Here is a 27,645-nt window from a genome sequence, read left to right as displayed (position 1 = left end):
ACTCTTAGATAGTTAAGATGCATATGTAAGGAAGAATTTCAATGACCCTGGACTCTTGCATCTTTCCATATATAGAACACTAAAATCACTGAGATATTTGATCCTCGTGACTACCAATAACTAGCAATATGTATGCTTGACTACATGTATTTCCCAACCAAAAAAATTTCAAATGTACCCTGGCTCTGCCCCTGCTACCTCTTGAGAACATCTTGTCAGAGTTGTCTAAGGCTATCTCCCAGACTATAGTCCTCAGCAAGCTCCCAAATAAAACTGAAACCCATAGGTCTCATGTTGTATGTTTTTATTTCCATTGATATATCTATCTATCTATATCTATATATATATAGTGTGCATGCTAAGTCGCTTCAGTCATGTTTGACTCTTTGTGACCTTATAAAGTGGAAAAACAAAACAAGAATTAAACATTAAACCATGGTCTTTAAAACTCTAAAGCCCATAGTGCTGTCATGTTTTCTTTATCATCAGGAATACATGTCAGGAATTAAAATACACACACACACACACACGAGCCAGCATAGATACTCACTTAATGGAAAAAGATTCTCCAGTCATTTTGCCTGAAATGGGGTCCAGAAATGCAAGCTTCAAGCAGCATAGTGTAGGTGGTCCAACCTCATATTTGATTCCTACAATCTTAACAAACTCTTGTTCCTATTCATGAGAATACCAAAAAATTATTAATTTCAATATAAGTAATTGCTTAACATTTGCATATTATTTCATTATTATTTGAACAATTTAAAAATTATTTGAAATGTATTGTAAATCAACTATACTCCATTAAAATTTTTTAAATTATCTGATAAATTTTATTTTAAAATTATTAAATTTTAAAATTATCTGAATACCCACCAGATTTGAGGCATTCCACTAAGCATTAAAGGTAATAAGACATGACTCTTGACCCATTACCAGCAATTTGTAGTTTAGTGCATGGCTCTAAACCAAGGATAAGCAGAAGAATCCCCCTGGTAATCTTTTTAAAATTCATGTCCCTATTTACTACTATGGAACTGAGTTCACTATATCTAGGGTAAAGCTCAGTCATATGTATTTTGAACAAACTCCCTAGGTTTTCCTCTGGAGAGTTAAGAAGTTTTCTGCTGGTTAAGAATCACTCCTTTAGTCACTACTTGGTGTGAAATCTTTGTGGCCATCCCCTCACCTCCTCAATTCCTACAGAATCCTACAAGTTTCATTCATGCATTGAGTACATCTTAATCCACATTGGCCAGGCTGGTGTACAGACTGGCAATGCCTATTGGGAGCTCTATTGCTTGGAACATGGCATCTAGCCTGATGGCCAGATGTCAAGTGATAAGACCACTGGAGGAGGAAAAGACTCCTTCAGCACCTTGTTCAGTGAGACAGACACTGGCAAGCATGTGCCCAAGGCAGTGTTTGTAGACCTGGAACCCACGGTCACTGATGAAGTTGGTACTAGCACCTACCGCCAGTTCCTCCACACAAAGAAGCTCATCAGGGCAAGAAAGATGCTGCCAATAATTATGTTCGCAGTCACTACATGATTGGCAAGATCATTGACCTTGTCTTGGACTGAATTCAGAAACTGGCTGACCAATACACAGGTCTTTAGGGCTTCTTGCTTTTCCACAGCTGTGGTGGGGGAACTGGTTCTGGGTTTACCTTCCTGCCATTGGAACATCTCTCTGTCAATTATGGCAAGAAGTCCATGCTGGAGTTCTCCATTTACCCAGCCCCCAGGTTTCCACAGCTATAGTTCAACCCTACAACTCCACCCTCACCAACCACACTACCCTGGAGCACTCTGTATCTTCATGATAGACAATGAGGCCATCTATGACATCTGTCATAGAAACCCCGATATTGAGTGCCCAATCTATACTAGTCTTAATTGTCTCAAAGCCAACAAGTAGTGTCTTCCATCATTAGTTCCCTGAGATCTGATGGAGCCCTGAATGTAGATATGACAGAATTACAGACCAACCTGGTACCCTACCCCTGCATCCACTTCCCTCTGGCCACATATGCTCCTGCCATCTCTGGTGAGAAAGCCTAAAATGAACAGCTTTCTGTTGCAGAGATCACCAATGCTTGCTTTAAGCCAGCCAACCAGATGGTGAAATGTAACCCTCACCAAGCTAAATACATGGCTTGCTACCTGCTGTACCATGGTGACATGATTCCAAAAGATATCAGTGCCACCACTGCCACAATCAAAACCAAATGCAGCATCTAGTTTGTGGACCAGTGCCCCAATGGATTCAAAGTTGGCATTAATTATGAGTCTCCCACTGTGCTACCTGGTGGAGATCAAGCCAAAGTACAACGAGCTTTGTGCATGCTGAGGCCTGGGCTCACCTGGATCACAAATTTGACCTGATATATGCCAAGCTTGCCTTTGTTCACTGGTATGTGGGTGAGGACATGGAGAAAGAAGAGTTTTCTGAGGCCCATGAGGACATGGCTGCCTTTGAGAAGGATTATGAGGAGGTTGAAGTGCATAGGGCTGAGGGAGAGGATGAGGTTAGAAAATATTAACCTGTCTATTACACCTTTAAACTCTTGGGATTGTCTAATTTGTGTTCTGAGGAGCTGCCCATTGTGGCCCTATCTTGTCAATAATATTAAATTCTATTGATAACTCTATTTAAAAAATGATTCCTCTAGCAGAAATACAGTCTGTAATTAGGCAGATGGACATATCATGTATATGTTTGGGAAAAGGACTTACAATTTTGAGTGCTACAATATTATTTTAAATACCATCCTTAAACACTGTTATTAGTCACATTTAATGATGACAAAACAGAGCCTCATGGGTACAGTGATGTTTTTAGAGTTACACACTTGTATATAGCAGAGCTGGGATTGAAATTCAGATCTTATTCCAAAGTCCAGGGTCTTATACCAGAAATAAGTTGACTTCTAAAATTTACTATAACCACAGGGTTAGAATTTAAAATAAGAAATCACACAGGCTCAGTGAACGGCTGCTGGATGCCCAGTAGGCCAGGCTGAGCACTAGGAAATGGCCTCCCTTGGGAGTCAGTGTGGTCCTGACCCCACCATGACTTTGGTGACCCGAGGCGTCTGACTTGCAGGCACTGGGTCCAATGCAACTCAGTCTGAGGATGTGGCTCCATGAGGCTGTGGGCTCTGGGCTGTGAAGACAAACCCCACACATCCTGGTGAAAGAAACACCCCATGAGGGCATGTCCTCTCCTCCTGGTTAGTATTTTTTCCAGCACTTTGTTAATGTGGTTGTTTTATTTTCTACCTATTGCACTGTTGTGACTTGTTCGCCATTATTTTTGTACAAATAAAAGCTTTGTTACAGAAATCAGCATCAGTTCAGTTCAGTTGCTCAGTCGTGTTCGACTCTTTGCGACCCCATGAATCGCAGCACACCAGGCCTCCCTGTCCATCACCATCTACCGGAGTTCACTCACTCACGCCCATCAAGTCCGTGATGCCATCCAGCCATCTCATCCTCGGTCGTCCCCTTCTCCTCCTGCCCCCAATCCCTTCCAGCATCAGAGTCTTTTCCAATGAGTCAACTCTTCGCATGAGGTGGCCAAAGTACTGGAGCTTCAGCTTTAGCATCATTCCTTCCAAAGAAATCCTAGGGCTGATCTCCTTCAGAATGGACTGATTGGATCTTCTTGCAGTCCAAGGGAATCTCAAGCGTCTTCTCCAACACCACAGTTCAAAAGCATCAATTCTTCGGTGCTCAGCCTTCTTCACAGTCCAACTCTCACATCCATACATGACCACAGGAAAAACCATAGCCTTGACTAGACGGACCTTAGTCAGCAAAGTAATGTCTCTGATTTTGAATATACTATCTAGGTTGGTCATAACTTTTCTTCCAAGGAGTAAGCATCTTTTAATTTCATGGCTGCACTCACCATCTGCAGTGATTTTGGAGCCCAAAAAAATAAAGTCTGACACTGTTTCCACTGTTTCCCAACCTATTTCCCACGAAGTGATGGGATCAGATGCCATCATCTTCATTTTCTGAATATTAAGCTTTAAGCCAACTTTTGCACTCTCCTCTTTCACTTTCATCAAGAGGCTTTTTAGTTCCTCTTCACTTTCTGCCCTAAGGGTGGTGTCATCTTCATATCTGAGATTATTGATATGTCTCCTGGCAATCTTGATTTCAACTTGTGCTTCTTCTAGCCCAGTGTTTCTCATGATGTACTCTGCATAGAAGTTAAATAAGCAGGGTGACAATATACAGCCTTGATGTACTCCTTTTCCTATTTAGAACCAGTCTGTTGTTCCATGTCCAGTTCTAACTGTTGCTTCTTGACCTGCATACAGATTTCTCAAGAGGCAGGTCAGGTGGTCTGGTATTCCCATCTCTTTCAGAATTTTCCACAGTTTATTGTGATCCACACAGTCAAAGGCTTTGGCATAGTCAATAAAGCAGAAATAGATGTTTTTCTGGAATTTTTAGAAGTGCCTAAATCTTTATTTCAATAAATACACACATTCTCTCTTCTTTCCTTCCTGTTAAGCATCATTACAAAACAACTAAAGAATGTGCTAATCATTGGACAATTGCACTTATCTTCCATACTAGTAAGGTCATGCTTAAAATCTTGCATGCCAGGCTTCAGCATTATGTGAACCAAGAACTTCCAGATGTTCAAGCTGGATTTAGAAAAGGAAGAGGAACCAGAGACCAAATTGCCAACATTCACTGGATTATAGAGAAAGCCAGGGAATTACAAAAAAAAAAAAAATGTACCTCTGTTTCAATGACTATGTCAAAGCTTTTGACTGTGTGAATCATAATAAACTGTGGAAAGCTCTTAAAGAGATGGGAATACCAAACCATCTCACCTGTCTCCTGAGAAACCTGTATGTGTGTCAAGAAGCAACAATTAGAACCCTGTATGGAACAACCGATAGGGTCAAGATTGAGAAAGGATTACAACAGGGCTGTCTGTTGTTACCCTGTTGGCGTAATCTATATGCTGAGCACATCATGAGAAATACCAGGCTGGATGAGTTATAAGCTGGAATCAAGATGGGCAGGAGAAACATCAACAACCTCAGATATGCGGATGATACGACTCTAATGGCAGAAAGTGAAGAGAAACTAATGAGCCTCTTGATGAGGGTGAAGGAGGAGAGTGAAAGAGCTGGCTTAAAACTAAATATTAAAAAAACTAAGATCATAGCATCCAGCCCCATTACTTCATGGCAAATATAGAGGGAAAGGTGGAAGTCATGACAGATTTCCCCTTCTTGGGCTCTAAAATGATTGCAGATGATGACTGCAGCCATGAAATCAGAAGAAATTTGCTCCTTGACAGGAAAGCTATGACAAACCTAGACAGTATGTTGAAAAGCAGAGACATTACTCTGCTAACAAAGGTCCGTACAGTCAAGGCTATGATCTTCTCAGTGTCATGTACAGGTATGAGAGCTGGACCTAAAGAAAGTGGAGCACTGAAAAATTGATGCCTTTGAACTACAGTGCTGGAGAAGACTCCTGAGAGTCCCATGGACAGCAAGGAGATCAAACCAGTCAATCTTAAGAGAAGTCAACCCTGAATACTCATTGGAAGGACTGATGCTGAAGTGAAATTCCACTATTTTGGTCATCTGATGTGAATAGCTGTCTCACTGGAAAAGTCCCTGATGCTGGGAAAAATCAAGAGCAGAATGAAAAGAGGTCATCAGAGGGTGAGATGGTTGGATAGCATCACCAATGCAATGGATATGAACTTGGGCAAACTTTGGGAGATGGTGAGGGATAGAGAGCCCTGGCATGCTGCCATCATGCATGAGGTCACAAAGAGTTGGATACAACTGGGTGACAGGACAACAATAACCACAAAGTTGTGAGTTTCTTAGGATTTATGATATTTACTATATCCTAAAGCTGTCAGAATCTTGAGGGTGTCTGTGGTCCACACATGCAGTCAATTTACAGAGCCTCCAGAAAGCACAAAGCTGCTAAGGAAAATATCCACACCATGGAACTACTGCACTGCTTGAAGTACATGGTATACACCAGAGAACCTGAAGCTTGAAGGAAATTAGGTCAAAAAAAGACAAGTGGCATACAAATTCCAGGAAACAAAATGCAGCCCACAATATTCAGCTGTATAGGAGCATGGTACATCACCTTATCCTGGACATACAATCAACACTGAAATATCCAGAAACTGAGAATAAGCATACAGGAAAGTAACTTAATTCCAAGATACTTCAGTACATAGCTTATTAATTTGACAAACTTACCCTGAGATCCATTTTATTCCACGGCTGTTTTTGTAAATTAACGCTGTATGTTTTTGATTTTCTTACAGCCCGTACATAAGCTTCATGTCCTTGCCTAAAATATATAAGCTAAAACAAAAAAGAATGAGTTATTAAACAGCAGCATCCCATTTAGCCACTCTATACATCCCAATATATTCCCACAAATGTCCTCTTTGATTAACAAAATATGTAATTATAATTTTGAAAAAAAAATATACAATAAAGTTACTTGTCAGTGTCAAATAATGTTCATTCAGTACTTACACCTATGCAGCTCTGCACTAAGCACTGCATAATAAAAACAGAGAGAAAGTGAAAGTTGCTCAATCGTGCCCAACTCTTTGAAACCCCATGGACTATAAAGTCCATGGAATTCTCTAGGCCAGAATATTGGAGTGGGTAGCATTTCTCTTCTCCAGGGGATCTTTCCTACCAGGGATTGAACCCAGGTCTCCTGCATTTCAGGTAGATTCTTTACCAGCTGAGCCACCAGAGAAGCCCAAGAATACTGGAGTGGGTAGCCTATCCCTTCTCCAGGGGATCTTCCCGACTCAGGAATTGAACTGCGGTCTCCTGCATTGCAGGTGGATTCTTTACCAACTGAGCTTTCGGGGAAGCCCAAAAACACAGTTCTCCTCCACAAATTTCTGAAGAAACAGACTAATGACAAATGTACACAAAAGCAGTCATATTTTTAAATAATATATTTCAAACTATAATTGACATCTAAAACATCAACATCTTAATAGTGAGCCTATGTATGTGTGTGAACATACACATTTGTTGTTGCTGTTTAGTTGCTAAGTCTTGTCTGATTCCTTTGCCACCCCATGGACTGTAGCCCACCAGGCTTCTCTCTCCATGCAATCTTCCTGGCAAGAATACTGGAGTAGGTTGCCATTTTTTCCTCCAAGGAATCTTCCCAACTTGGGGACTGAACCTGTGTCTCTTTTGTCTTCTGCACTGACACAGGGGGAGTTCTTTACCACTGAGCCACCTAGGAAGTGTGTGTGTATATATATATATATACATATATATATATATATAAATATATATATAAAGTATATGTGTGTGTTTTTCTTAGTCATTCAGATGTGTCCAACTCTTTGCGATCTCATGGTCTGCAGCCATGGGATCAGGCTCCTCTGTCCATGGAATGCTCCAGGCAAGAATACTAGAGTGGAAAAAATAGAAAGAGAAAAGGAAACAGTCCCATTCACCACTGCAACAAAAAGAATAAAATACTTAGGTACCTATACATGAACCGTGAACTTCCTGATCTTCAAGCTGGTTTTAGAAAAGGCAGAGGAACCAGAGATCAAATTGCCAATATCTGCTGGATCATGGAAAAAGAAAGAGAGTTCCAGAAAAACATCTATTTCTGCTTTATTGACTATGCCAAAGCTTTTGACTGTGTGGATCACAATAAACTGTGGAAAATTCTGAGAGAGATGGGAATACCAGACCACCTGACCTGCCTCTTGAGAAATCTGTATGCAGGTCAGGAAGCAACAGTTAGAACTGGACATGGAACAACAGACTGGTTCCAAATAGGAAAAGGAGTACATCAAGGCTGCATATTGTCACCCTGCTTATTTAACTTATATGCAGAGTACATCATGAAAAACGCTGGGCTAGAAGAAACAGAAGCTGGAATCAAAATTGCTGGGAGAAGTATCAATAACCTCAGATATGCAGATGACACCACCCTTATGGCAGAAAGTGAAGAGGAGCTAAAAAGCCTCTTGGTGAAAGTGAAAGAGGAGAGTGAAAAAGGTGGCTTAAAGCTCAACATTCAGAAAATGAAGATCATGGCATCTGGTCCCATCACTTCATGGGAAATAGATGGGGAAACAGTGGAAACAGTGTCAGATTTTATTTTTGGGGCTCCAAAATCACTGCAGATGGTGAGTGCAGCCATGAAATTAAAAGACGCTTACTCCTTGCAAGAAAAGTTATGACCAACCTAGATAGCATATTCAAAAGCAGAGATATTACTTTACTGACTAAGATCCATCTAGTCAAAGCTATGGTTTTCCCAGTGGTCATGTATGGATGTGAGAGTTGGACTGTGAAGAAGGCTGAGTGCCGAAGAATTGATGCTTTTGAACTGTGGTGTTGGAGAAGACTCTTGAGAGTCCCTTGCACTGCAAGGAGATCCAAGCAGTCCATTCTGAAGGAGATCAGCCCTGGGATTTCTTTGGAAGGAATGATGCTAAAGATGAAACTCCAGTACTTTGGCCACCTCATTGGAAAAGACTCGGATGCTGGGAGGGATTGGGGGCAGGAGGAGAAGGGGACGACAGAGGATGAGATGGCTGGATGGCATCACTGACTCGATGGACGTGAGTCTGAGTGAACTCCGGGAGTTGGTGATAGACAGGGAGGCCTGGCGTGCTGCAATTCATGGGGTTGCAAAGAGTCGGACACGACTGAGCGACTGAACTGAACTGAACTGAAATAAACAAAAGACGATGAAATAAAGAAATGAAGGAAATCAAAGATGACACTAATAGATGGAGAAATATACCATGTTTGTGGATTGGAAGAACCAATATAGTGAAAATGAATATACTATACAGAGCAATCTATAGGTTCAATGCAATTGCTATCAAGCTACCAATAGTATTTTTCACAGAACTACAACAAATAATTTCACAATTTGTATGGAAACACAAACAACTTTGAATAGCCAAAGCAATCTTGAGAAAAAAGAATGGAACTGGAAGAATCAAGCTTCTCGACTTCAGACTATATGACAAACATACAATCATCAAGACAGTATGGTACTGGCACAAAGGCAGGACTATAGATCAATGGAACAAAATAGAAAGCCCAGAGAAAAATCAGTGCACCTATGGACACCTTATCTTCGACAAAGGAGGGGAAAACATACAATGCAGAAAAGACAATCTCTTTAACAAGTGGTGCTGGGAAAACTGGTCAACCTTGTATAAAAGAATGAAATTAGAACACTGTCCTACACCATACACAAAAATAAACTCAAAATGGAGTAAAGATCTAAATGTAAGGCCAGAAATTATAAAACTCCTAGAGGAAAAAATAGGCAGAACATTCTCTGATATAAATCACAGCAAGATCCTGTATGACCCACCTCCCAGCATAATGGAAATAAAAACAAAAATAAACAAATGGGACCTAATTAAACTTAAAAGCTTTTTCACAACAAAGGAAACCATAAGCAAGGTGAAAAGACAGCCTTCAGGATGGGACAAATAGTAAAAGAAACAACTGACAAAGAATTAATCTCCAAAATATACAAGCAGTTCATGCAGTTTAATACCAGAAAAACAAACAGCCCAATCAAAAAGTGGGAAAATGACCTAAACAGGCATTTCTCCAAACAAGACATACAGATGTCTAATAAACACATGAAAAGATGCTCAACATCACTCATTATTAGAGAAATGTAAATCAAAACCACAATGAGGTATCATCTCATGCTGGTCAGAATGGCCACCATCAAAAAGTCTATAAACAATAAATGCTGGAGAGGGTGTGGAGAAAAGGGAACCCCTCTTACACTGTTGGTGAGAATGCAAAGTGGCACAGCCAATATAGAGAACAGTATGGAGAGTCCTTAAAAAACTGGAAATAGAATTGCCATATGACCCAGCAATCCCACTGCTGGGCATACACATCAAGGAAACCAGAACTGAAAGAGACATACAAACCCCAATGTTCATTGCAGCAATATTTACAATAGCTAGGACATGGAAAGCAAACTAGATGTCCATCAGCAGACGAATGGATAAGGAAGTTTTACATACATATACACAATAGAATATTACTCAGCTATAAAAAATAACACATTTGAGTCAGTTCTAATGAGGTGGATGAGACTGGAGCCTATTATACAGAGTGAAGTAAGTCAGATAGAGAAACACCAATACAGTATATTAACATACATATATAGAATTTAGAAAGATGGTTAAAACAATCCTATATGCTAGGCAGCAAAAGAGACAGAGATGTAAAGAACAGACTTTTGGACTATATGGGAGAAGGTGAGGGTGGGATGATATGATAGAATAGCATTGAAACATGTATATTACAATATTGACCAGTGCATGTTTGATTCTTGAAGCAGAGCACTCAAAGCTGGTGCTCTGGGACAATCCAGAGGGATAGGGTGGGAAGGAAGGTGGGAGGGGAATTCAGGATGGTGGGACACATGTGCACCTGTGGCTGATTCATGTCATTGTACAGCAAAAACCACCATAATATTGTAAAGTAATTATTCCCCAATTAAAAATTATTTTTAAAAAAAGAATACTAGTGTGGGTAGCTATTCCCTTCTCCAGGGGATCTTTCCAACCCAGGGATTGAACCAGGGTCTCCTGCACTGTACGCAGAATTTTTTACCATCTGAGCCACCAGGGAAGCCTGTCTGTGTGTATATATACCACAGTCTACTGCTAAATACAGTAATTTCCCAATTAAAATTGTTCTTTTTCAAAAATTAACATCAGAACTGGCATAGTATGAAAGAAAAATTAATCCAAGTGTTTGGTAAAACCCTTCGCCTCCTTAAGACAGCATTCACTATCATATAGATTCATTAAAAAAGTTTCTTTCCCACAATAATTCTTTTTTCAACCTCACACCCTACTGACAAGTTTGAATCACCTCCCAACCACAAAAGTCTTAGTTTCTTTTAAAGCTAGGAACACTAGATCTGACTAAACAATCAGCAAACATTTCACAAGTGAGTGCCACCCTGGATACAGCTTATTGTCCCAAGCATGTGCCCACCAGGGTAGAACAATGCCAGAGTGAATGGCCTTGCACAGTATTGGTCCTCAAATACCCCTGGGGGCACTCTTTACCTGAGAAGCTAAAGATCAGCTTGCATGTAGAATAGATAAGTAGTTCTCCCCTTCTTGTACATGTAGCTACTCCTTAACAGCAGACCCATTTTGGAGGATTTTTTCCCACTCCATTGATTTATTATTACTCCAAACACCTCACAATCATTACACAGAGGCAACTCGAGGGACAAGGAAAAAGTCAGGAGACCTGATTGCTGTTCGTGCTACCTTTATAGGCCATGTGACTCTGGTCTTTCACATGCTCACCTGTCAAATGAAGAGAACATTCTGCTGCCAGGTGTGTTTTAAAGATTAATAACAGTAACAAGAGACAGAGAACCATGCCTCAGGTATTATCCTAAATGCCTTACAAATATCCATTAATTTAATCCTTCTCAGAACCCTATAAGGTAGATACCTTTTATCCCCATTGTACAGTTGAGGAAACTAGGGCACAGATAGGTTAAATAATTAGTCAAAAATTGGTCAAAATCTTATGTTTCATGAGCCTCAATGATCACTGCAGCACAATTTACAATAGCCAGAACATGGAAGCAAACTAAACGCCCATCAACAGTGGAATGGATTAAGAAGATGTGGTACATATATCCAATGGAATACTAATCATTTATAAAAAAGAATGAAATAACACCATTTGCAGCAACATGTATGAACCTAGAGATTATACTCAGTGAAGTAAGTCAAACAGAAAGGCAAATATCATATCACTTATTTGTGGAATCTAAAAAAGATACAAATGAACTTATTTACAAAACAGAAGTAAAGTCACAGATACAGAAAACAAACTTATGGTTATCAGGGATAAGGAGGAAATGGATAAATTGGGAGATCAGGACTGACATATACATATACTATATATAATATAGATAACTAATAAGAACCTGCTGCATAGCACAGGAAATACTACTCAGTACTCTGTAATAACCTATATGTAAAAAGAATCTGACAAAGAAGTGGATATATGTATAACTGATTCACTTTGCTGTACACTTGAAGCTAACACAACATTGTAAATTAACTATACTCCAATAAAAATTTTTAAAAAATAAAAAAAACATGTTTTCTACAATAATTTTAAAGTGGTGGTAGAGATAAATAGAAGAAAGTAACACAAAAAATAACATACTACAGAGATTTCTAAAATACTCTGATATATATCTATCAACACTGTCTAAGTCAGAATTTCTAATAGTTAAAAATACAGATAAAATTTTTAAAGGTTTAAAATTAGTATACAAACACAGGGGCTTCCCTGGTGGATCAGATGGTAAAGAATCTGCCTACAGTGCCAGAACTCAGGTTCAATCCCTGGGTCAGGAAGATGCCCTGGAGAAGGGAATGGCTACCTACTCCAATATTCTTGCCTGGAGAATTCCATGGAAAGAAGAGTCTGGAAGGCTATAGTCATCACAAAGAGAGAGACACAACTGAATGACTAACACACATGCACACATAAACACAACCACAGTGGTTAAGAAAAAAATCGATTACACTTACCAATAACATGATAAGCATGTTATTTAGTTACCCTTTATTATTTATTTCTGTACTCAACAAATATTGAACAAATATGTATGTACAGGGCACATAATCAAAATAAAATCTTTTCCCTCAAGGATATGGACAGATGTGTAGATATACAATGCATGGCAGAAAGTAATATGTATCATGAGAGAAATAATTTAGATGGAAAAGTTCATGAAGAACGAGTGGAAGCAAATGGCAAGTAGGGATAACACACAGAAGAAGTTGGTATTTAAGTTAAACCTTGAAAAATGAGCACTTTGAGAGGTAATGATGTGTGGGTAGGAATATTTCAGGCAAAATAATGAAGACTTAACATTTAAAAAGTAATGCTGTCATTAAGAGAATGATTATATAAAAAGTATATTTCTGCCTTTATGAGTTCTTTAAAAATATTCTTTAATTCACACATTTCATTGTCTGATTCACTTATACACCTTTCTGATTACCTGAACAACTGTCATTACCTGACACACGTTAATCTTGAAACATATAAGCATGTGCTAAGTTTAATAAAATAGAAGGAAAGGTAAATGCATTCCTATAAAAGAGAAAGGAGTCTCAGATCACAGAGTATACAGATCCTTATTCTGTTCTAAGATTAATTCAAAAAGATTTCTCTTAAGCTCCCATATAAAAGGCAATAAATACAAGAAACTTGATTTTGGATATGCCCCTAAAATGTTCTTCTAATTTTTTTTCATACAACATTCCTTCAGAGCATGTTTTACTAAAATAACCACACAAATATTTGCTCAAAAGTCCAACACATATAAAAAAAAAACACACTTAGACAAGGAGACATTTTAATAAAATCAAAACATAGGCAGCAAGTAATAGCTTAATTGTAAGGTTACTCCACAGCTGTCTCTCAAAGTACCTATAAAGGACAATTATAGAAATGTTTGGTGAAATTGTTATATGGCCCAAGACATTTAGAACCATTTCCAAGGTTTTGCTCCTTCTTTGTTACAATGATAATATTGCATTCCTACTATCTGTCTTAAGTTGAAAACTGTGGGTAAACATTTAATGATTCAAAAATGAATGATTGGTCAATGTATCAGAAACCATACAAGTCATCTAGGGCTCAAAATATAATAATGCTACCATAATTTTTACAAGAAAATCAAATTTTGTCACTGTACAGAATTTAAATCAATTTTTGACTGACCAATCATAAATATGGCTGTTACTCAATCACTGGTTCAGTAGGAAGGCCTTGTTTGTGAAATGACATTCTCCTGAGCACCAAAAGGGGTGATTATCTGCTATAATATTTTCTATCAGGTTGACTATCAGCTTCTTTAAAAAAAAATATTAGGACTTGATTAGGATTCAAAACACACTGACAATGAAAAATCAGAAAGAAAAATTAAGGAATCAATCTCATTCAGCACTGGAACAAAAAGAATAAAATATCTAGGAATAAACCTACCTAAGGAGACAAAAGAACTGTATACTGAAAACTATAAGACACTGATGAAAGAAATCAAAGACAACATAAACAGATGGAGAGATACTCCATGTTTCTGGGATGGAAGAATCAATATTGTGAAAATGACTATAGTACCAAATGCAATCTACAGATTCAGTGTGATCCCTATCAAATTACCAATGGCATTTTTTACAGACCTAGAACAACAAAAAAAAAACCCTCACAATTCATATGGAAACACAAAGGATCCTGAACAGCCAAAGCAATCTTGAAAAAGAAGAATGGAGCTGGAGGAATCAACCTTCCTTACTTCAGACACTACCCCAAAGCTACAGCCATCAAGACAGTACAGTACTGGCACAAAAACAGAAATACAGACCAATAGAAAAAGATAGAAAGCCCAGAGATAAGCCCATGCACCTATGGGTACCTTATTTTTGACAAAGGAGGCATGAACATACAATGGGACAAAGATAGCCTCTTCAGTAAGTGGTGCTGGGAAAACTGGACAGCTATTTGTAAAAGAGTGAAGTTAGAACACGTCTTAACACCATACACAAAGACAAATTCAAAATGGATTAAAGACTTAAATGTAAGACCAGAAATGACTAAACTCTTAGAGGAAAACATAGGCAGAACTCTCTATGACATAAATCACAGCAAGGTCTTCTATGACTCACCTCCAGAGTAATGGAAATAAAAAACAAAAATAAACAAGTGGCAACTAATTAAACTTAAAAGATTTTGCATAGCAAAAGAAAATATAAACAAGGTGAAAAGGCAACACTAAGAATGGGAGAAAATAATAGCAAATGAAACAACTGACAAATGATTAATTTCCAAAACATATAAGCAGCTCATACAACTCAATACCAGAAAAACAATCCAATCAAAAAGTGGGCAAAAGACCTAAACAGATATTTCTCCAAAGCACAAATACAGATGGATAACAAACACATAAAAAGATGCTCAACATTGCTCATTATTAGAGAAATGTAAATCAGAACTATAAAGGGATATCACCTCACACTGATCAGAATGGCCATCATCAAAAAGTCTACAAACAACAAGTGCTGGAGAGGGTGTGGAGAAGAGGGAACCCTCTTACACTGTTGGTGGGAATGCAAACTGGTACAGCCACTATGGAGAACAGGATGGAAGTTCCTTTAAAATCTAGGAATAAAACTACCATATGAGGCAGCAATACGACTACTATGCATATACCCTAAGGAAACCAAAACTGAAAAAAAACACATAAACCCCAATGTTCACTGCAGCACTATTTACAATAGTTAGAACTTGGAAGCAACCTAGATGTCCATTGACATATGAATGGATAAAGAACCTGTGGTACATATGTACAATGGAATATTACTCAACTATAAAAAGGAAAGAATCTGAGTCAGTTCTAATAAGGTAGATGAACCTAGGATGAACCTGTTATACAAAGTGAAGTAAGTCAGATAGAGAAAAGCAAATATCATATACAAAGATATATTTATGAAATCTAGAAAGATAGTACTGATGAAATTATTTGCAGGGCAGCGATGGAGACTTATGGACATGGTGTAGGGGAAGGAGAGGGTGGACTGTATGGAGACAGTAACATGGAAGCTTATTATTACCATCTGTAAAAATGATACCCAGTGGGAATTTGCTGTATGACTCAGGGAACTCAAACCAGGGTTCTGTAACAACGTAGAGGGGTGGGGTGGGGTGGGGAGGGAGATGGGAAGGAGGTTCAAGAGGGAGGGGATATATGTATACGATATATGTATACCTATGGCTGATTCATGTTAATATTTGGCAGAAATCAATACAATTCTGTAAAATAACTACCCTTCAATAAAAAATAAACACATATTATAAAAACAATATTAGGACTTGATTAGGATTCAAGATACCACTCAATTCAACTATGTGGCAATTAAGATAAAAACAAAGACAATTATGTTCATGGTATCACAAGCCAATCAATTTATCTCAATGTTCATTGAGCATACACGAAATTAAAGACTCTGTGTCAGGTCGTACAAAGGACACAAAAATTAGTAAGGTTCAGTCACTGTACACAAGAAATATATAATCGAGCAGCACACTTAAGATGGCATACATATAACTATAATAGAATTGAGAATATAAATAACCTAAGACTGATTAAAGTGAGTGCTCTTGAGATTACAAGAGAAAAATGTTACAATAGGAAACAATTACCTCATCTCCCATCTGTGGGACAAATGGTGAACGCCGTGGTATGGTATCCAAGATCCACTGAGGGGCAAACCATTCTTCATTGGGCTCTCCTGCCATAGAAACTAGTCCACCTTTCTAAAATAGAGTTCACAAATATATAAATTTTAATATATAACAGTTACAGGAAAAATCGCAAGTAGAAAATGTTAAAAAAAAATCAGGTTATAATAAAACAAAATATATACATTTTAAACATTTTAATTACCAATTAATTATGTGCAACTTTTATACCAATAAACAGTCAAATGAATAACCTGTTGCTCAATTTTGGTTGACAGATAATATGACACTATATACTATCTAAAAACCATAAATGTTACTCTTCATGCCCCTAGTATATCATATAAATTCAAACACAAGTAACACAATAACTTATTGCCAAGAAAATGGTGACCATCAAGAAGATAATTCTGTCCACTAAAGCAAGAAGTTACAGCATGCACACAGAATACATATTTAAATTAGTATTCAAAGAATTACATGAATTAAGTTTTATATCATTCAAATGAAATTATAGTGGAGAAAAATCCATCACTGGGGTGAAATAAAAACACAAAGAAATATAAGAGCCCTACAGGATTTACAACATCCTTCCATTTTACAAGTCAACAATGTATAGAAATGTATTACTCATAACATTGACAAGAATAATCCTTTCATACTATATAGTAGCTTATTTAAAATTCTACTACATTTTAACAAACTTAATATGTTTTAATTTAATAATGAAAATAATGAAAATATTCTAGTCTCTACTTTTTAAAAATTTCAAAAGGTCTTTCCATTTCAAAGTCATTATATACAATTTTACTTAGTTTCTAAAGTGGGGTATTATTTTTAGAGAAAAGTGAAGTGTTATTGCTAAATATTTAAGTGAAAGAAAGTGAAAGTGTTAGTTGCTCAGTCATGCCCAACTTTTTGTGACCACATGGACTGGGGTCCAAGAGGCTCTTCTGTCCATGGAATTCTCCAGGCAAGCATACTGGAGTGGGTAGCCATTCCCTTCTCCAGGGTATCTTTCCGACCCAGGGATCAAACCCTGGTCTTCTGAACTGCAGGCAGATTCTTTACCATCTGGGCCACTGTGCTGTGTGCTTAGTTTGACTCTTTGTGACCCCATGGACTGTAGCCTACCAGGCTCCTCTGTCTATGTGGATTCTCCAGGCAAGAATACTGGAGTGAGCAGCCATGCCCTCCTTCAGGGGATCTTCCCAAACCAGGGACTGAACCAAGGTTTTCTGCAGTGTAGGTAGATTCTTTACCATCTGAGCCACCAGGGAATCCCAGGAATATTGGAGTGGGTAGCCTATCCCTTCTCCAGGGGATCTTTCCGACTCAGGAATTAACTGGGGTCTCCTGCATTGGAGGTAGACTCTTTACCAGCTGAGCTACCAGAGAAGCCTATATGAGCCACTAGGGAAGCCCAAATATTCAAATATCAAAGACAAAAATCAACAAGCAAAAAAAAAAAAAAAACTTGTAAACTCACAAACCTTCTTTCTAGTCTGTTTAGGTTTCTTCTGCCTTTCTTCAAGTGACTTCAAATTTTCCTCCTCAGAGCTGCTGCATATTTTCTGTGTTGCCTGCCTCGTTTGCCTTTTTGGAGGTTGCAAATTTATTCCAGCATCTGCTGTCCAATCAGAATATTCACTTGATGAATCACTGTAAATAAATCAAAATCATGAATACGTAAGTTTTGAAAAGGAATAGTTTTGCCTCGTGATTGAAAGATGATTATTTTGTAATCAAACAGTATTATAAATGACATCGTTTGATTTTGTTCTAACCAAAGACAAAATAAATCAATATAGAATTTTGACCATTACCTAAGTGATTTTAACGAAATGATTTTTGGATAAAGTATAATGCTTAATTTCCCATAACAGTATTTAAAATTCAAAATTCCTGTCCAAACCACAAAAACTTCTTTAAATAAAGATGTTCCTTATCCCTAGAAATGCTTAAATATAGTTGTTTTAACCCTGAAATAAATACAGATAGCCTGCCAAGATGTTGAACATTGCATTTACAAAGAATCTTACTTTAGGGATGAGGGAACTAAATTCCATGCGCAAAAAGATATTGGTAGAGCCAGGATAACACAACAGATCTCTGGGCTTCCAACCTAGTACTCTTTAAAACACTATTTTAACTGGATTTACCAAATTTCTATAAGAACATACATAATTTCACAGTAAAACCATCATATAATTTTGACCAAATCAAAACCATTAAAAACTACCTGGAGGAACTTTCACTTTGCCATTCAATAACAGGATCCTCTATAGAAGCATCACTTGTGCCAACTGTTTCATCTTCCTGGAAGAAAGAGCCAGCAATTGAGATATACAGTTATTATTAACTAGTATATTATTAATTAGCATGTACTATTTGTTTCATAAAACTTTTTGTATTCCTCGCTCCAAAAAAAAAGTTCTGGTTAAAATGTACATAATCATTATTCTATATAACTTACAAATAAGCCTACCAAGTATTTAAAGATTTCTAGCATCTATTATCTTATTGATATGAGGCATCTATTATTATTTCAAAGATTCAGTAGATTCCTTAAGAATCCTAAATATAACTCTCTTAAATTTTGTTAAAAATTTTTTTTTCAATTTAAGTATAGCTGATTTACAAGGTTGTGTTAGTTTCAGGTATACAACACAGTGATTCAGTTTTATATATACATATAAGCATATGTTTGTATGCATATGAAAATATATTCTTACTCAGATTCTTTTCTTATAGAAAGCCATAATTAAAAATAATTCTATATAAAAAAGATAAAAATACTTATATGCCTCTGCTACTGCTGCTAAGACGTTCCAGTCGTGTCCGACTCTGTGTGACCCCATAGACGGATGGAAGCCCACCAGGCTCCCCCGTCCCTGGGATTCTCCAGGCAAGAACACTGGAGTGGGTTGCCATTTCCTTCTCCAATGCATGAAAGTGAAAAGTGAAAGTGAAGTCGCTCAGTCACGTCTGACTCTTGGTGACCCTATGGACTGCAGCCCAGCAGGCTCCTCTGTACATGGGATTTTCCAGGCAAGAGTACTGGAGTGGGGTGCCATTGCCTTCTCCTATATGCCTCTACCAAGTTAGTATAATTACTTTCTATAAAAAAGTTAATAAGCCTTTTATTATATATGATCTCAAACATACCAAAGTAGAGGAAGTAGATAACACCCTTCTATATACAATCACCAGTTTAGACAGTATCACATTGCCTATTTTATTGTATATATACTCTTACCAATTGCCTCATATCTCAGGGATTATTTTTTTGGGAAAAAAAGCATTTCTATTATAAATATTTATTAAGACCAGGAAACCTTTTTAAAGCACAACCAAAATTATTATTTTAAAAAGACAATATCAATTCCTGATTAAGTGATCATTCTTTTCAGATCAAGATTTTCATGAACAGGGGTAAAGAAGGAAGCATATCATTGATAAGAATTAAAGAACTGTGAATGCTGGGAGAAGAATGGGGGTACCATATATTGTCAGTACATAATGAAGCCTTCATTGTTCATTTAACAATTACAGTTGTTTAAAAGAACAAAAGCAAAGGACTGAAAAAGAGAGGAACGTGAAAAAAAGAACTGCTACGGTCTTTATTCCATTACCATGAAAAGGGTTAGGTCTGAGAAAAATCATTACTTAGTAATCTCCATGATGAGTAAAGTCAACAATAACAGAAAACATGTATTTTATGATTACCCAGTGAACAAGTTCTGGGACTGTATAGCTAGTTATCTCTGTTAATATTTACTTTTTTTTTCATTTTTAGGCAGATTTGCTCTCACTCTCTTTTCTCACTGTCCTGAAGTCAAACTTTTCCTGGCATGTTTGATACCCTCAACCAAGATAATATCTTAGGTACAAATAAGAGAAGATACCTAAAGGAATTCAATATAATGCTTAATTTGCCTACTAAATGCCTTATTAATGAATAATCCTCTTATAAGAAAGTTATTTCAATAATTTTCTATTAAGGTGACCCTTAAAAGTAAATCCAGATTTTATCAAATTCCTGTTTCTTTTGTGATGTGTAGATCTTCAGCCTTCCATAGATACAAAGCACTTTGAAAAGGAATCTAGGTATCAGATATTCATTAACTTCTTTGTGATTTTACAAGATCTCAGATATTGACTTTATTGATGGTATCATGTTATTAAATCTAATTGAAAAAGCAATACTGACAAAGCAAAAACAACAAAAAGTAAATCCAAAATGATGATATTAATTGGGAAACAAAAAATTACACTAAACAAATAATAGCAGATATCTAACCTCTGAGGAGCTATCTGAGTCTTCCTGTACACCTGAATTTTGACATGATGCTCGTGAATTATGCTCTATGTTGGATCGTGTTTGGTAAGTATGCTGTCGTTTGCGTTGTGTCCTTCTCAAAGACCGCCCATAGCTAGGCTGATAATCACTCTGTAAAACAGAAGGAAAACAAATTTTAAAAAGTTAAAAGCTCAATGAATATGCACAAAAGAATATATATAAAGCAAATCAATTGGGCAGTGGTCATGTATGGATGTGAGAGTTGGACTGTGAAGAAGGCTGAGTGCCAAAGAATTGATGCTTTTGAACTGTGCTGTTGGAGAAGACTCTTGAGAGTCCCTTGGACTGCAAGGAGATCCAACCAGTCTATTCTGAAGGAGACCAGCCCTGAGATTTCTTTGGAAGGAATGATGCTAAGGCTGAAACTCCAGTACTTTGGCCACCTCATGTGAAGAGTTGACTCACTGGAAAAGACTCTGATGCTGGGAGGGATTGGGGGCAGGAGGAGAAGGGGACGACAGAAGATGAGATGGCTGGATGGCATCACTGACTCGATGGACGTGAGTCTGAGTGAACTCTGGGAGTTGGTGATGGACAGGGAGGCCTGGTGTGCTGCGATTCATGGGGTCGCAAAGAGTCGGACACAAGTGAGTGACTGAACTGAACTGAACTGAAGAGTAAGGGTGAAGGTGAAAGACAGGAATGAATACTCAAAAGAAAACCCAAGATATACTTTTATACTACATTTTTATATAAAATATATTTCATTTCTATATATTTAACCCATTTCCATTAATATTGATTACTTTCCTATTTTGAAAACATTGTGATCAAATTAGACAGTGCTGAAACTCTAAGCTACAAGAATTTGCCCAGAATTTACATATACCATATTGTCTACAAATTATTATAGGATAAAGCCAGCTGTCTATATCATATCTATATATATAATTCTTAATATAACATGTATTTCTTTAGTTCTATAAAAACCAAATTCAGTAAACAAGTCAAAGTAAAAATGTAATTTTTTACAACAAAACATAAAAACTGTTTTATTCTAAACTTTACAAGTATAAAATATTATTATTGATATATCATATGTCAAACCTATAATCCTAATATGTCATCAGAAGTAAACAATTTTAAAGTTCTTATAAATCAGTATCAAGGGCCAGGTCTTTATCTTATGTGTAAATGTTTCTCATTTTCCATATAAATAAAAATGCTTACAGAGTCAACTCCCCTGTTTATTAGTCTTAAGACAAGTCTGATGTCTGATAAATCAGCTTAGCAGGAAAAAAGAATATAAATCATGGATATGAGTTATTCATAATCTCTAAGAAAATAATCTTATCAGAGAACATTAAATAAGCTAAAAAAATCTGAATAGAAATTAAGAAAATGGGTATCAAAATGATCTAAGAACATTTAGAGATAGTAATACACTACCTAAAACTGTGTTTATTGATACTGAAAGACATTTAAAATTCAGCATCCATCCCCTATATTTGTTTAAAAAAATTAAAATCAACCTAGACTTCCTTATTTATCATACTCTTTAGGAGTTACATTTATTAGATCTGGGAACAAAACTACATATTTCTATGTGCCTAGTTTGTTCAACCTCTAAGAACTAGTAAGGGGTTTTCCTGTTGTTGTTCAGTTGTTAAGTTGTGTCCAACTCTTTGTGACCCCATGGGCTCTGGACCACCAGGTTTCTTTGTCCATGGATTTCCCAGGCAAGAATACTGGAATGGATACCCATGCCCTTCTCCAGGGGATATTTCCAACCCAGGGATGGAACCCATGTCTCCTGCATTGGAAGGTGGATTTTTTTTTAATTTAAATTTATTTATTTTAATTGGAGGCTAATTACTTTACAATATTGTATTGGTTTTGCCATATATCAACATGAATCTGCCACAGGTGTACACGTGTTCCCCATCCTGAACCTCCCTCCCACCTCCCTCCCCATACTATCCCTCTGGGTCATTCCAGTACACCAGCCCCAAGGATCCTATACCCTGCATCGAACCTGGACTGGCCTACTGAGCCACTTGAGAAGTGGTAAGGGGTTTACTATATACCTAATGGAGTACAGGCTCTTACTCCCTGCTTACAAGTTTCTACTGGTATATATTAATCTTCCTAATGTATAGATCAGATTTTGCACCTGTTTAGGTAGGCCAGAAGTAAGCCTATAGCAGGGGTGAGCAAACTTTTTCTGTGAAGGGTTAGAGTATAAATATTATGGCTTTGCAGGTGATATGATCTCTCTGGTAACTACTCAATTCCATAGAGCATGAAAGCAGCCATAGACAATATATAAATGAATAGGTATAGCTGTGTTCCAATAAAACTTTATTAATAGGAATAGGCAGTAGACCAGATTTAGTCCATGGGCAGTAGTTGGTCAACCTTTGGCCTAGGGTATCTCAGCATTTGTTTTACATTGTGATTAGTGACCAGGCAATAATTTTAAGGTTTACTTTAACCAAATGAAAATGGTATTTTAATGCAAATATATTATACCTACAATAACCACGTCCTAGACTTGAGGGGATAGTCCTAATGCTGTGCATTTTATCCTTATTAATAATAATCATATCTCAATATGGGGTTCAAAAAATAGTTTCTTTATATATAGACACCTATCAAAATAATCACTTAATACATAATGGCCACCTTTCAAACACTTGGTATTTGCAAATAGTGTATTGCAGAGTACTTTGTAGCTAAACTTACCCTTTGGGTAGTATAAGATGGTTTTTTCTTCTTTTCAACTGTATAAAGACTGATTTCTATGTCACCTTTTACAGTTCGACATTCTTCCTGAACCCTAGTAATAAATTGAAGGTCAAAGTAATAGAAGATCATCAAAAAGCAAACCAAATGGTTTAAAATCAGATAGTAAAAACATTTTTAAATGTAAAACTGGACATCTTAACCATTTTAAGTGTATAATTCAGTGGTACTGTTGACATTTACAAAGTTGTGTAATCAACATCACTATTTCTGAAACTTTTTTTATCACTCCAAACGTAAACTTTGTAACCATTAAGCAATAACTCTATCTCTCCTCATCAATTTGTCTACTTTAGATATTTTATATAAATAGAATTATACATTATTTGCCCCTTTGTGTCTCGCTTATTTCACTTAGCATAATGTTTTTGATGTTCAAGCATGTAGCAAGTATGAGAAGTTTATACGGCTGAATTTCATTCCATTGAAGTATGCTGTTGTTGTTGTTCAGTCACTCAGTCATGTCTGACTCTTTGGATCCCATGGACTGCAGCATGACAGGCTTCCATGTCCTTCACCAACTCCTGGAGCTTGCTCAAACTTATGTCCATTGAGAAGGTGATGCCATCCAATCATCTCATTCTCTGTCGTCCCCTTCTCCTCCTGCCTTCAATATTTTCCAGCATCAGGGTCTTTTCTAATGAGTGAGCTCTTCGCATCACGTGGCCAAAGTATTGGAGCCTGAGTTTCAGCATCAGTCCTTCCAGTGCATATTCAGGACTGATTTCCTTTAGGATTGACTGCTTTGATCTCCTTGGAGTCCAAGGGACTTTCAAAGAGTCTTCTCCAACACCACATTCAAAAGCATCGATTTTTTGGCACTCAGCCTTTTTTATGGCCCAACTCTCAAAACCATACAGGACTGCTGGAAAAACCATAGCTTTGACTAGAAGGACTTTGGCAGCAAAGTAATGTCTCTTTTTTTTAATACACTGTCTAGGTTTATCATAGCTTTTCTTCCAAGAAGCATCTTTTAATTTCATGGCTCAGTCACCATCTGCAGTGATTTTAGAGCCCAAGAAGATAAAGTGTTTCAGTGTTTCCATTGTTTCCCCATCTATTTGCCATGAAGTGATGGGACCCGATGGCATGACAATCTTAGTTTTTTTAAACGCTTAAGCCAGCTTTTTCACTCTCTTCTTTCACTTTCATCAAGAGGCTCTTTAGTTCCTCTTCACTTTCAGCCATAATGGTGATGTCATCTGCATATCTGAGGTTATTGATATTTCCCCTAGCAATCTTGATTCCAGTTTGAGCTTCATCCAGTCCAGCATTTCACATGATGTACTCTGCATATAAGTTAAACAAGCAGGGTGACAATATACAGCCTTGACGTACTCCTTTGCCAATTTTAAACCATTCCATTGTTTCATGTTTGCATCTAACTGTTGCTTCTTGACCTGCATATACGTTTCATAGGAGGTAGGTAAGGTGGTCTGGTATTCCCATCTCTTCAAGAATTTTCCACAGCTTGTTGTGACCACACAATCAAGGCTTTAGCGTAGTCAAAGAAGCAGAAGTAGGTGTTTTTTCTGGAATTCTCTTGCTTTTTCTATGATCCAACGGGTGTTGGCAATTTGATCTCTGGTTCCTCTGCCTTTTCTAAATCCAGCTTGAACATCTGGAAGTTCTCAGTTCATGTACTGTTGAAACCTAGCTTGAAGAATTTTGAGCATTACTTTGCTAGCATGTGAAATGAGTGCAATTGTGTGGTAGTGTGGACATTCTTTGGCATTGCCCTTCTTTGGAACTGGAATGTAGACTGAACTTTTCCAGTCTTGTGGCCACTGCTGAGTTTTCCAAATTTGCTGGCATATTGAGTGCAGCACTTTAACAACATCATCTTTTAGGATTTGAAATAGCTCAACTGGAATTCCATCACCTCCACTAGCTTTGTCTGTAGTGATGCTTCCTAAGGCCAACTTGACTTTACACTCCAAGATGTCTGGCTCTAGGTGAGTGATCACACCATTGTGGTTATATGGGTCATTAAGATCTTTTTGTATAGTTTTTCTGTGTAATCTTGCCACCTCTTCTTAATATCTTCTGCTTCTGTTAGGTCCATACTGTTTCTGTCCTTTATTGTGCCCATCTTTATATGAAACGTTCCTTTGGTATCTAATTTTCTTGAAGAGATTTCTAGTCTGTTCCATTCTATTGTTTTCCTCTATTTCTTTGCATTGATCATTTAGGAAGCCTTTCTTACCTCTCCTTGCTATTTTCTGGAACTACATTCAGCTGGGTATATCTTTCCTTTCCTTCTTTGCCTTTTGGGTCTCTTTTCTCAGCTGTATGTTACTGCCTCCTCAGACAACCATTTTGCCTTGTTGCATTTCTTTTTCTTGTGGATAGTTTTGATCACCACCTCCTGTACAATGTCACAAACCTCTATCCATAGTACTTCAGGCACTGTATCAGATCTGTAACATTTTATTTATCTATTCATCCACTGACTTATATTTGAATCATTTCTACCATTCAGGTATTATGAATAATGCTAAATAAATATTGGCATACAAATATCTGAGTCCCTGCTTTCAATTCTACTTTTAACACTTTGAGCAGAGAATTACATTAAATTGTTCTACTGCCAGGGGGTAGCATTCAGTTCATAAATTAGCCATGTCTCCATTTTTCTTATTACTGCTAAAGAAATATTATGGTGAAACCAAATTAATTTTGCTACTTGTTGGCTCAGCTTGTGAAAAGGTCTACTAGGAAGATATCATGATTTAAATGGATTTTATAGGTCCTCTGTCAATGTGCTTTCTCTTTTCCAAATCTATTTCCAGTTGTTGTGCATTATTTGTCATTATTATAGTAAATGTTAAGGTTTACTGATAAAGATAGGGATTTCAAGTTTGAAATTCATCCTAATGAAATCCTTTCATCCAAAGAAGTCTACTTATATTTCTAAAACTACACTATGCACTGGGCTCTACTATGTATCTGTACTGTACTCCCAAACTGTTCCAATTCTCAGTTTCCTCAGAACCACTGTTGAATTTTTGGGTCCATGTATCACTGACACATTTACTCAATATGGCCTCATGTTCTTACTTAATAATATTTTTTTCTTATCTTCTAACCTAGACTATAAACTCAAAGAAGACAGAGATCATGTTTTTCACTTTTCATTATTCCCCAAACCATTTAGTAACAAGCTAAGAAGATTTAAGATAATCTTTAAATAGTTGTTATGGAATGAATGAATGGAAGAATGTGGAAAAAATAATGCATGACTCAGCTAAATTAAAAAAAAATCTTAATTATTAGCCTAACATAGTACATTTTAATTTATTTACTAAAAAAGAAAACTCTCAATGTTCTTATGAATGTTACCATATTGACTCACCTACTAACCCCATTATTTAGCTCATTGACTACCACTCTTCTGCTCCATGCCATGAGATCTCGTTCAGTGGCCATCTGGCTTCTAGGAGCATTGTTATGCATTTGTCGGACACCTTCAATCTGACCACTACGTCGCAGTCCAATATTTGGGGAAGAAGATATGTCCATATCTGGATTTCTCAGAGCTAAAACAAAAACAAAGGAATGTTCCATGCTCTGAGCAAAGAAAGACACCAAACTTTTCCAGATCAGAGCTCTAAATAAAATATGAGATTCAAAGATAATACTGCTAGACAATATTGTTGTTCCTTTAATATATTTTCTGTATCCCCTTTACGGTCTTTATAGTTTTATAAATAAAGCAGGTACTCAATAAATGTTTATTGTCTCTATAGCTCTTTTAATTTTTTTCAAAGTACTTTCACATCTGTCATCTACTAAATGCTCAGTAAATACAAAAACTGTATTTAATGTATTTGGTAGATTTATACATGTTATTAGTACTAGTTCAGAAAGCAGCTTTTTAATCTAAATTATACCTTTAGTCCATTAAAAGGTTTCTGAATAAAACCCAAAAAAACTTTTCAAAAATAGGAAGAAAAAAAAATAGGACTTCCTGTGTGGTCCAGTGTTTGGGAATTAGCCTGCAAATGTAGGGGATATGGGTTCTATCCCTGGTACCAGAAGATTCCATATGCTGTGGAACAACTAAGCCCATAAGCCGTGACTACTGAGCCTGTGGGCCACAGTTTTACTGAAACCTTTGTGCCTAAAGTCCATGCTCTGCAACAAGAGAAGACATAGCAATGAGAAGCCTGAACACT

At 37.1% G+C, this 27,645-nt stretch overlaps 1 protein-coding gene and 1 pseudogene across 1 annotated transcript in view; one reads left to right on the top strand and one right to left on the bottom strand.

Annotated features, from left to right (window-relative positions):
• The window catches only part of BRWD3 (bromodomain and WD repeat domain containing 3), a 155,668-nt gene that overhangs the window by 44,688 nt on the left and 83,335 nt on the right, over window positions 1-27,645 (bottom strand). Inside the window, exons 19-26 of the mRNA XM_040265636.1 lie at window positions 26,823-27,006; window positions 23,408-23,501; window positions 20,663-20,812; window positions 18,602-18,678; window positions 17,853-18,021; window positions 16,321-16,434; window positions 6,271-6,378; window positions 551-675 (exon numbers count right to left, since the gene is read on the bottom strand). Of these exons, the coding sequence (XP_040121570.1) occupies window positions 551-675; window positions 6,271-6,378; window positions 16,321-16,434; window positions 17,853-18,021; window positions 18,602-18,678; window positions 20,663-20,812; window positions 23,408-23,501; window positions 26,823-27,006 (1,021 nt within the window). The remainder of the gene's footprint in view (window positions 1-550; window positions 676-6,270; window positions 6,379-16,320; window positions 16,435-17,852; window positions 18,022-18,601; window positions 18,679-20,662; window positions 20,813-23,407; window positions 23,502-26,822; window positions 27,007-27,645) is intronic.
• Window positions 1,317-2,645, top strand: LOC120881917 (annotated as a pseudogene).

The sequence above is a fragment of the Oryx dammah genome, unplaced genomic scaffold (genome assembly GCF_014754425.2).
Source record: "Oryx dammah isolate SB20612 unplaced genomic scaffold, SCBI_Odam_1.1 HiC_scaffold_23, whole genome shotgun sequence".
Taxonomy (NCBI): domain Eukaryota; kingdom Metazoa; phylum Chordata; class Mammalia; order Artiodactyla; family Bovidae; genus Oryx; species Oryx dammah.
This window is presented reverse-complemented; position numbering and strand designations above follow the sequence as displayed.